Consider the following 11028-nt stretch of genomic DNA (forward strand, 5'->3'; position numbering starts at 1 on the left):
CCGATTCACCTGGAAACAACAAAAACCCCAGCAGCTTGGACCCAATATGGCAGCGTGTTCCTCAGAAACGCTCCTCAAACTCTCCCCACAGCTTCATTGCTAAACAGGATTTGGTTTTTTTGTCCGTGCTAAATGGAAAGTGTTTGTCCTTTGGTGGTCCAACAGGACCACGATTTGGATGGATGGATGATTTGATGTTATTGAGAATAAAAACAGCTGAAAATGGAAGCGAGATGTTTCAGAGCACCAGAGTTCAGAAAGAGTTTCTAATCAAACACCGCCTGTTTGGAATGATGAATGGATGAATTTTTATTTAATTTAGACTAATTTAGACTAATTTTAACATCCTTATGCCAGTTCCATAGAGCGTGCGCGCACACACACTAGCAAAGATGATATCCAAACAGCCAAATAAATGGGAGTCAAAAGAAATCATTTAAAGCTCATATGTCAGAGTCAAGGTCGAGGGTTTTCTATGGCCCCCGGGATGATATTGATTTATTATTAGAACCGGCCCACAGGCCGCAGATGTTTTACACAGGCCAATACTACATTTCCCACAATGCAACGGTGACAGTCTGAGCGGGAGGTGGCTTCATTTCATTATTTCTCAGTAGTCATTAGCATAACAGCAAAAGTTAACTTTCAGATACCCATAAAATGGCAAAAGGGAAGGTGGACACTGAGAACCGGGGGTTCAAACAAGGTGGGAGTGGGAGCACATGTTCACGGAGGCAGCTGGGAAACCTGGGTGTCTTCTGAGTGGAGAAAGGGTGGCGGTAATGAAAGAATATCATCTGAGACGCCATCATGAAGCTAAACACAGCCGATCTGTCTCTGAGCTTTTTCCTCCACCACACGCTTTTTGGTGGCCTCCAGCTCCCTCTGGAAAAACTCTGACGCGGCAAATTGTTCAAAGGGCATTCTGGGGTCAGAGAGTCCCTCAGCAGCATAAGTCTGATGCACCTTCCTTGAGCAGTAGAAGTAGCGAACAGGACCCTGCTGATAGAAAAAGTGGATGGAAGATCCACCCGTCCCATACGGAGACTTGGGCTGTCCACAGGCCAGACAGGGTTTCGTCTGTCTCATCTTCTGCTCTGGTCGCTGCTGCTGCTGCTCCATCTCTAGAATGCTCTGCACAATTTTTTCAATGGAATCCTGCGTCAGAGGCGTGGGCAGGGCGGCTGTGGGAGAGTGACAACAGCCGTCTCCATGGTGACTACAGGAACGCTGGTTGTTTTGCTCCCCTCTGTCAAGGAGTACCACAGCTGTTGAGTCTCCAGGAGCTTCTCTGGGCTGGTGTTCAGAGAAGAACTGGTGTTCAACAGCTTTGCCAGATGCTTCACATAGCGGGATATGTGAAACCTGGTTGTGGGGCGGAGCAAGCTGTTCGGATCGGCCGCAGACCGATGGACCATGTCTGCGTAGTCTCGATCCACAAGCCTCAGGATGTCCTTGTCCCCATGATGATACTGCAGCAAACTATCAATAGCGTCTTTCATGGGAAGAGTCCAGCGTGTGTGGTCCAAGACAAACACTCCACCACCAGTCTTCATGGGTCCAGTGCGGGCGCTCCTCGGCGAGGACTTCAGCGGCAGGGGCAAAGCTCCAGAGACGTCTGGAACACAAACAAAGCAATAATGCATCCTTAGTAACTCATATTATCGCGATATGGGCTATTGAGAAAACACATTAATATCCATCCCTTAATAACAGAAAGTGTAATATTTAACACATCAAAAGATTGAGATACACTGACCACAACCTAACTAAATCTATTTATTTTCAATCATTCGAAGGCCTTAATTCCAACATGCCGCTCTGAAAAACCCGATTATCGTTGACCCCCCCACTGATCTTTCAGGATCCTGGTCATCCTCTGCTGGAATCTCCTTTACACGTCCAGCAGCAGAGAGATGGAAGCTGACAGGTGGCGCAGGGGGAAGCGACGGCACAGCAGTCGCTGTTGCCCAGCTGGAGGAAGGTGTTGCCCCAGGAGCATCGTCTGGAGCGGGAGGGGGCACAGAGCCGAAGGCGGATCCCTCTTCTGCATTTTGTGTTTGTCCCAGTCCAGAGGGAGCGGAGGGCAGCCCGGTTCTCTGGACTCCAGCCCAAACCTTTCTCCAGTGTCTCTGTCAGAGAGGTGAACGCAGGGCACTTGTCTTGTCCCGTCACTGCCATGGAAGCAGAGTTCAACTCCCACATTGAGGCAGGGTCAAAGACAGCAGGGAGGACGGCGCCGGGCTTCTTCATGTCTACCGGTCGCTGAAAGTTCCACCGCACAACGCCGGTCATGGCCTGGGCCTGGAACAGTTCAGGGGAGACCTGCGTACCCGTGACCCACTGGGCTGCTGGAAATGGTAGCCCTCCTGCTGAGATGTACCACGGACAGGGATCCAGACGGGGACTTTGGCACCTTCGCCCGCTACGTGGTTTAGCTGAAGGGTCCCTCCGTCCCTGTACATTATCCCCTCAGACAGTTCTGGGTCACTGAGGCAACCACGGAGGATGTGAACCCTCTGAACGCGCCACGTCTTCAGCATGGATGGCTTGAAGAGTGGGACATGGTTAGGGTCCGTGGCCAGGTGAAGTGCTGCAGAACTCCCTCCTCTCTCCAGCAGCTCGCTGGGTGTGGGAATTTTAGTTCTGCAGTGCTCCGGACGTGCCGTTTGGTGGGGTTGGCTGACGGACACCCCACCCCAACCTTCTTGGTCCTCGTATGGCCCGAAAGCACGTGGCCGATCTTCCATCCTCACGTACTGGCCGATGGTTCTCTGTCCGTACGCCCCAGCCTCGGCCTCCCTGACGTTCTGTACGGCGTGCAGATATGCCAGGTGAGCTCGTTCATACTTGAGGTGCATGAGCTCATTCACCTGGTTCGCCATATCGGTCGGTGACTTGCCGCAGTTCATCCATTACCGACTTGCACGCAGCCTTCTTGTGAGTCAGGAATGCAGGCAAAAGGTTAGTAAAGCGCACGGGCAGCTTCTCCACCCATGGAGGGTTGTCAGGACCAGTTCCTGCGACAGGCCTTGCAGCAGAGTCGCGAGGAAAAGATCAAATACTGGCCACGGACGCTGACGATCACTCGAGGTCTGCCCACGCCTGCAGAGACCACCTGAGGACGAGGACAGCTATGGAGGCACGGCAGGATGTCATTGTTCCTCAACCTGACCGTGATGTGGCTCTCTGGCTTCCAAATGAAAAATGGATGGAGCTGAAAAAAGTTGGGGGACGGGAGCTCAGCCACCATGTCCAGTAGCTCCGGCTGAGGAGGAAGACGCCAAAGAGAAATTGCGTTCCCAGGGTTATGCACTGGTCGGGACCCAGGCCACAACCCAAGTTGTTGAAGCTCCGTCCTCATCCACAGCTTTTGATGTTGTGAGCAGATCCACTTGCTCATGTCGTGGTCAGGGACAGGCATGGGAACAGGAGCTATGGGAACTAGGATAAAGTAAAGAAGACAGTTGAACAACATCAAGTTATCATTACTGAAACAGTTTCAGTGTCAGTGCCCCCGCCCTCACATGATAAACACACGATACAAGGAAACAAACACGCGCCTCGGACACTTGGTTTCATTCCAGAGCTCACACGTCAGATTTTTCCATGTCAGTGACAAAGAATCGTGTCAATTTGAATCACCACCCCGGGACACTTTATTATTGTTCAACACCCCACGGAATGGGGGAAATTTCCATGGTTTAACATACCACTCTTTTGGTCTTGGGTAGAGTCCGTCAAAGGAGGCACTCTGCCGTCAGAGGTCTGTGCCGTGCAAGAGTCAGGTCCTGAAAACAAGTGCAGACTTGCTATTAAGAATTACAGTCACTTCACCTGATGACAACATGGAAAGAACAGTCAGCTGTACATTACAGAGACATCAGGTTGTTCATCAGCCCTAAATAAAAGAAAAGGAAACATACCTGAAGTTGAGTGGGGCTCCTCTACCTTTGTGAGACCCTCTGTCTCTGTCACCAGGAAGGCCAGCTGTGGGGGAGGGGCACAGGTCTCTTCCTCTTCACACCTGGTGAAGCTGGAACAGCTGCAGGTACGGTCATTTTCAAAAATGAAATGACTTTATTTAAGGCAGCTGCAGTTAGCAGAACACTTGATTGGATGAACAGAATTACAATGTTTTTACCGTCAACTAGTGATGCCTGTAGCTCAGCGGTATCTCCAGGTGGGGCTTTGGAGCGTGTGGCAGATGGAACTAAAAAGACAACATTAGTTTAGTCAGTTCCGATTCAATGAGTTGTGAAGACGCCGTTATTAGTAGAAATTCAAGCAGCCTTATCGTTACTCCTCCTGCTTTTTAGAATTTTACATCATTAAAATTAAAACAATATAATGGTCTCATTCACACCAATTGAAATGACAATGTTAATCAGCGCTCTCGAGGCCGAGCAGGAGGAGCATTGGGACTCGGTCAACAAACAAGCATTCGCGTGTTCGTACCCCGTGCATCCAAACTGTTTTTCAACGAAGCATCAAAGAGAACAAAAACAAACACTTACCCTCCTCCTCATAGTCAATATCAGTTCATCATTGCACGGATCAATTCATAGTCCTCACGACGGTTATTATCACACCAACATATGAAGAGTAATATTAAAGGAACTCGGCCGGAACATCAAGAACACAAAAATAATAAGATAAGTTTCAGATTTGGAGAGGAATTCTTCATGGAAAGAAACGGAACTCCAGCTCTGAAACCTATTTTTCAGAAACCTGTCTTTGCTCCTGGTGGCACTCTCGGCAGGGCGGCTGCTGCTACTGGCATAGCATCTGCACACAGATGAAAAGAAAAACAATAGAAATCAGATACGGCATGGACTTTGTCTGACATGAAATAAATGTGGTAACGGTGTATTTACAGCTCTGGACTTGCAGATCAGAGTTATGGATGCTCAGCATCTCCCTTTCCATCTCCACGTCCTCCTCCATGGTTGTGTTAAAGACAAAAATACCGGCTACAGGTTATTAGTAGAAAAGAAAAAAACCTTTTCCCAAAGTTGAACTTGTCACATGAAGGAATGAGCATACCCAGGGGCTCAGCTGGGGCCTTCATGGGATGCTCAGCAGGTGTGGAAGATGTGGTGGGCTGCTGCCTCTTCAGCAGGTTCTGCTGCAACCTGGACATTCGTGCACCTGGAACGCAGCGCCTGCCTGTGACAAAATCAGCATAGCCATCACCTCTGCTGTCCCAGATCTCCTTCCACGTGCTCTTGGCTCGGGCACCAAATCCAACCAGCTGGTCGTCTTCAGATGAGGCAGTCACTCCATCCCCTCTTCCGGCCTCATAAGTGAGGAGAGCCTGGATTTCTTGGAAACTGAGGGCATAACTCACAAATGACTGGAGGCTGTCCTACTGTGGCTGTCAGCCATACAGAGACCTGCTGCCTCCTCGCTCTGCACGTTCTTGATCAGATACACGGTGTATCCTACGTCATTCTGCAAAAGCCATCTGAATGACTTCCCTTTATATTTACCAAACTGCAGGACATAGTCTCCCTGCACCTCCATCTTATCTGAGGGATCCCCCCCTCTTTGTCGGATGACGGCCAAAGCGTTCTGCCGTACGAGGTCCTCCCTCATGGCTGCAGACTTGTCCTGAGGAGTGGAACTCACCCGTTTGGCTTCATCAGATGGCTCCTGGAGGAGAAACCCAAGAGGCCCCTTGCGGAACACGACCCGAAGTTTCCAGGGAAAAAGGCGAATTGCTTCTGCATGTTGAGCTGACATAAAGGAAAAATGTCTATTAATTTTCTCATTTTTATTAGACACTGATAAAACAGTTCCACCCATTTTTCAAATCACACCTGATAAATGTGATCAAAGGAATCTTAGGCCAGTAAAAGATAAAGTGTGGTACCATGTGTAAAGCTCTGTGTGTGTGTGTGTGTGTGTGTGTGGTGTGTGTGTGTGTATGTGTGTGTGTGTGTGTGTGTGTGTGGTGTGTGTGTGTGTGTGTGTGTGTTCGTGCGTGCGTCCGTGCGTGTGTGTTTGTGTTTAAATAAAATTGAATTTCCCACTTTGGTCCACACTATTGTCAACATTTCTGTCTTCAACAAAAGCCAACTCAAGGCGGCAGATTCCTGAATTGAAAACAATATCTAAAGAACTCAAGTATCATACTAACAACACTAATATTCCATCTGTCTATCCCCAACTGAATTAACTCCACACCTATCTCATCAGATTATTTGTAACAGAATAAGCAGATAACGTAGCATTTCCCTGTTCATATCTGCTACTTGCAATTTAGAATTTGTCAATAAAACTATGCTATGACACAAACTACAGTTTAATAGATGGCTGTGCTCCTAAAAAGAGCAGCATTTGTGGCTCATAAACCTCACAGACACTGCTATGCACTTTAAACATTTTTATGATCGTGAATTTTTTAATCAAATATCTTCTCTTTGATAATGCCCAAAGCTGGATTCGAACTCTCCCTCTGGGGTCTTCAGGAGGTTTCAATCAGGTTGTCTGTTACAGCAATTGTCAACTGGCCCGCACCGGCCCGGGATCGATTCCCGGCCATGGCACGATTCCGGCCATGGCACATTGCTTTTAAGTTGATTTCATTTATCGGAGTTGAATCTTGTTTGATTTTTTTGAAGGCGTTTCACCTCTCATCCAAGAGCCGATCTACGCAGATTTGATGATATGGCGCTCATAGGATATATAGCCTTTTCTTTTTTGGGGAAATGGATTGGAGGCTGCTCCAACATTGAGGTTTGGACTGTGACAAAGCAAAATGGACAACCTCCACCAGAATAAGTGTTTCAAGAAAATAAGTTTGAGTGTATTAACTTCAAAAGGCCATTTTCTTGCACCTGCTCTCGCTTACGGCCATACCACCCTGAGAACGCCCGATCTCGTCCGATCTCGGAAGCTAAGCAGGGTCGGGCCTGGTTAGTACTTGGATGGGAGACCGCCTGGGAATACCAGGTGCTGTAAGCTTTTTGCACTCTTCCACTGGGTCAGCAGAGGCCGCCAGTGTTCCTGATAATTATCCAGCCAGATGTAATTCACTTCTTAAGTACTTCTAACATTGAGATTTAATGTTGCACTATTGTACATCGTTTGAGATTTAATATTTTATGAGTGTGTGTGTGTGTTTGTGTGTGTGCGTGCGTGTGTGTGTGTGTGTGCGTGCGTGTGCGTGCGTGTGTGTGGTGTTTGTGTTTAAATAAAATTGAATTTCCCACTTTGGTCCACACTATTGTCAACATTTCTGTCTTCAACAAAAGCCAACTCAAGGCGGCAGATTCCTGAATTGAAAACAATATCTAAAGAACTCAAGTATCATACTGTAGTAACTTGCAGGAGGCTTCTTCTTACTGAAGAATTTATTTTATTTCAGGAACTCGAACAGGTAGCATTAATTTCGGTCAGCACACAGGTATAACTAACTTCCGCTCTAGTTTCTTCTACACAAGAAATTTCCCGAACAGTAAACAACACGTTGTCCCACCTAGTGGCCTGGAAGGCATTTAACATCAATAAACAGGTTTACCACACCCTTCCCCCCTTAAGTGTTTTCTACACCCTTCAATAGAACATTATGAACTTTTTTTTTTTTTTCTTAATCCAATTTAAAGTCCTTCAAGTAACTGGGCAACTTGATTTCCCTTCTTGAATGTCGCCTCAGTGGAGTTGGGGTTGTGACAGTTCTTTGTTCTGTCTCAGAACTTCCTACAGCTTCCGTAGTTGCAGGCTCCTCCAACTTCTCCTCACTGAGTACCACCTCCTCAGCTTCCAGCCAGGCTTCACTTCCTTGATCCGTCTGACTGAGTGTCATAGAGGCCGTCTGTGGAAGGTTGTTGCGTTCTTCTGGTCTCCGGTGGTGTGTGTGAATCTGATCCACATGTCTCCTCACCACTCTCCCATCACCTAGCATCACTTTGTATGACACTGGTCCTGTCACTGACTCAATGAGTCCTGGGATCCACTTTGGTCCGAAACTGAAGTTCTGGATCAGCACTGAGTCTCCTGTTTTGAACCAGCGTTCCTTCGCCTTTTTGTTGTGATCTTTTGTCTGTTGTTCTTGTTTTTTCATCACTTTTCTGCTTAGATTTGGGTGAATCGAGTCCAGGGTGCAACGAAGCTTCCTCCCAAGAAGTAGCTCTGCAGGTGATAACCCAGTAGTGGTGTGAGGAGTCACTCTGTAGCTAAATAATACTCTGGCTACTTTAGCTGTCAGTGTTCCCTCGGGGCATTTTTTCATCATTCTCTTGAAAGTTTGTACAGCCCTCTCTGCTAACCCATTACTGGCAGCATGATAGGGTGCAGAGGTCACATGACGAATACCATTTTTTTTCAAAAATTCTTTGAATTCTATACTGGTGAAACAAGTGCCATTATCAGACACTATCAATTCCGGCAGTCCATGGTTACTAAAGCTGGTACGCAGGCACTCAATTGTGGTGGTTGATGTTGCAGAATTCACGGGATACACATCCATCCATTTGGAATGTGCATCAATGAGCACAAAAAACATCTTCTCCATAAACGGTCCAGCATAATCCACATGAATGCGGCTCCAGGGTTTGTCTGGCCAGTCCCACGGGTGTAATGGGGCAGGTGCAGGGACGTTGCGGTATTCTAGACAGGTCATGCAGCTCTTAACAGTATCCTCCACCTCTTTGTCCAGCTTTGGCCACCACACATAACTCCTCGCCAATGCTTTCATTCGGGACACTCCTGGGTGGCACTGATGAAGCTGTCTCATGACATTTTCCTGTCCTGCTTTTGGCACAACCACCCTTGAACCCCATAGCACACATCCATCTTTGATGCTGAGTTCATATTTTCTCACCTCATAGGGGCCAAACTCCTCCCTTTTTTCTTTTGATGACCAGCCGTTTTGTACCATCTCCCACACTCTTGAAAGTACTGGATCTGCGTCTGTCCATGCTTTCACTTGGTCAGCTGTCACCAGTGTGATGTCAGAGCTCTCCAACATGAGAACTCTCTCTTCCCGCTCCTCCTCTGTTACCTCTGGTAAAGGAAGGCGACTTAAGGCATCTGCATTACAGTGATACCTTCCTTCTTTATACACTATTGTGTATTCGTAGGCTCTCAAGGTTACCGCCCACCTCTGTATTCTGGGTGAAGCCATTTGTGGCACAGCTCGCATCTCACTGAAGAGTCCCAACAAAGGCTTGTGATCTGTCACAATAGTGAATTTCCTTCCATAAATGTACTTGTGGAATCTCTTTATTCCAAACATCACAGCTAGTCCTTCCTTGTCCAGCTGGGAATATTTTTTTTCTGCTGGGTTTAGTGTTCTTGAGGTGAATCCAATGGGTCTCTCGGTTCCGTCCGGCATAAAATGCGACAACACAGCACCTACTCCATAAGGTGATGCGTCACATGACAATACAAGGTCCTTTTCTGGGTCATAGTGCACAAGAACCTCGGCAGACTGCATCAATTCCTTTGACTTGTCAAAAGCAGCTTGTTGAGCATCACCCCAATGCCACCTTGTCTCCTTTTGTAACAGTTTGTGTACTGGTGCAAGTACAGTTGAGAGATTGGGCAGAAACTTGTTATAATAGTTTAACAGTCCCAGGTACGCCTTCAACTCTGTTACATTTGAAGGTGTGGGTGCCTCTTTGATTGCTTGTACCTTCTCATGTACTGGGTGCAGTCCTGTCGCGTCCACCTTATGACCTAGGAACATCACTTCCTCATTCATGAACAGGCACTTGCTTCTTTTGAGTCTGAGACCTGCTTCTTGTAGCCGTTTCAACACCCTAGCCAGTGTCTGCAGGTGCTCCCGGTCGTCTTTCCCTGTGAGGAGGATGTCATCCAAAAAAATGGTCACATGAGGGATGCCCTGTAACAGTCCCTCCATTGTCCGTTGAAATATTGCTGGGCTTGATGAAACCCCAAAAGGTAGCACCCTGTAGGTGAATAACCCCTTGTGAGTATTTATGGTCACATACTTCTTTGCTTCTTCGTCCAAGGAAATCTGGTGGTATGCATGACTGAGATCCAATTTTGAGAATTTCTGTCCACCTGACAGTGTGGCAAACAGATCCTCAATTTTGGGAATTGGGTACTGCTCCAACTTTGAGATCTGGTTTACCGTCAGTTTATAATCTCCACATAGCCTTACTGTATCATCAGGTTTCAACACGGGAACCACTGGAGTAGCCCACTCTGAATGTTTCACAGGTTCTATGATTTTCTGTGCAAGGAGTCTGTCAAGCTCCGCCTCTACTCTTCCTCTCATGGCATATGGTACAGGTCGGGCTTTAAAAAACCTGGGGGCTGCTTCCTTGTCTACATATATTTTCGCTGGGGGGCCTTTAAATCTTCCAAGTTCATCTTTAAACACTTCTCCATACTCCCCCAGTACCTCATCCAACGTCTCTTCTGCCACATTGTGGATTTGGGTTTCGGGTCTCATCTGGACTTCCTCTGCAGTCTCTACCCGGACGTGATGGACCTGGGGTGTTTCTCTCCACTGTAAACCTAGCCTCCTAATCCAGTACCTGCCTACCAAACTGGGGCCTGCACCTCCTACCACAACCACAGGTAAGTCTAGGGCTCGCCCTTGGTTCTGCACCTTAACTACAGCGGCTCCTAAGACTTTTACCTTGTGCCCTGTATATGTTTTGAGCCTGACTCGACATGGGCATAACTTTGGTGTTCCTTTTCCCCTGAGAGTTTTGAAAACTGAGTAGTTAACTACTGTAACACCACAACCTGAATCCATTTCAAACTGTGTGTCTGTCCCATTTACTGTCAAAGTCTCTATAAATGGAGCTTCTGCTGGTATGTCAAGTTCGTCCAATTTGTACAATGTGTACATGACTTCCTCTGAGTCTATGTTATCTTTTTCTCCTTCCCCCTGGCTGACATAATTTGCTCCCTGAGCTCTCCCCTGTTTGCCTGTCTGCACTCCACCTCCTTTGGCCCTCAAGTTCTTTGCTGAGCCCTTAAACCTACACACTTTTTGAATGTGGCCAACTTTCCCACACTTGTGACAGGTTTCCTTAATAAATCTAC

The 11028-nt window shown here is 47.4% G+C and overlaps 3 protein-coding genes, 1 long non-coding RNA gene and 1 other non-coding gene across 28 annotated transcripts in view; 2 read left to right on the plus strand and 3 right to left on the minus strand.

Moving 5' to 3' along the window:
* The window catches only part of LOC130524710 (NACHT, LRR and PYD domains-containing protein 12-like), a 337155-nt gene that overhangs the window by 117142 nt on the left and 208985 nt on the right, over positions 1-11028 (plus strand). The gene's annotated exons all lie outside the window — the stretch shown is intronic.
* Positions 1-11028, minus strand: part of LOC130524718 (ribonuclease inhibitor-like) — a 158254-nt gene that overhangs the window by 54581 nt on the left and 92645 nt on the right. The window lies entirely within an intron of this gene.
* Positions 2696-4755, minus strand: LOC130524758 (uncharacterized). The gene is made up of 4 exons (XR_008950229.1): positions 4145-4755; positions 3927-4045; positions 3714-3791; positions 2696-3444 (listed from the first exon to the last, which is right to left on the minus strand). It is a non-coding gene; the product is annotated as an uncharacterized LOC130524758 (long non-coding RNA).
* Positions 6851-6969, plus strand: LOC130525082 (5S ribosomal RNA). Its single transcript, XR_008950362.1, has one exon. It is a non-coding gene; the product is annotated as a 5S ribosomal RNA (ribosomal RNA).
* Positions 7341-11028, minus strand: part of LOC130524709 (uncharacterized protein K02A2.6-like) — a 4624-nt gene continuing 936 nt past the window's right edge. Inside the window, exon 1 of the mRNA XM_057031086.1 lies at positions 7341-11028. This exon is cut by the window's right edge and continues 936 nt beyond it. Coding sequence (XP_056887066.1) covers positions 7595-11028 — 3434 coding nt within the window. The 3' untranslated portion in view covers positions 7341-7594.

Source organism: Takifugu flavidus, chromosome 4, assembly GCF_003711565.1.
Source record: "Takifugu flavidus isolate HTHZ2018 chromosome 4, ASM371156v2, whole genome shotgun sequence".
NCBI lineage: Eukaryota > Metazoa > Chordata > Actinopteri > Tetraodontiformes > Tetraodontidae > Takifugu > Takifugu flavidus.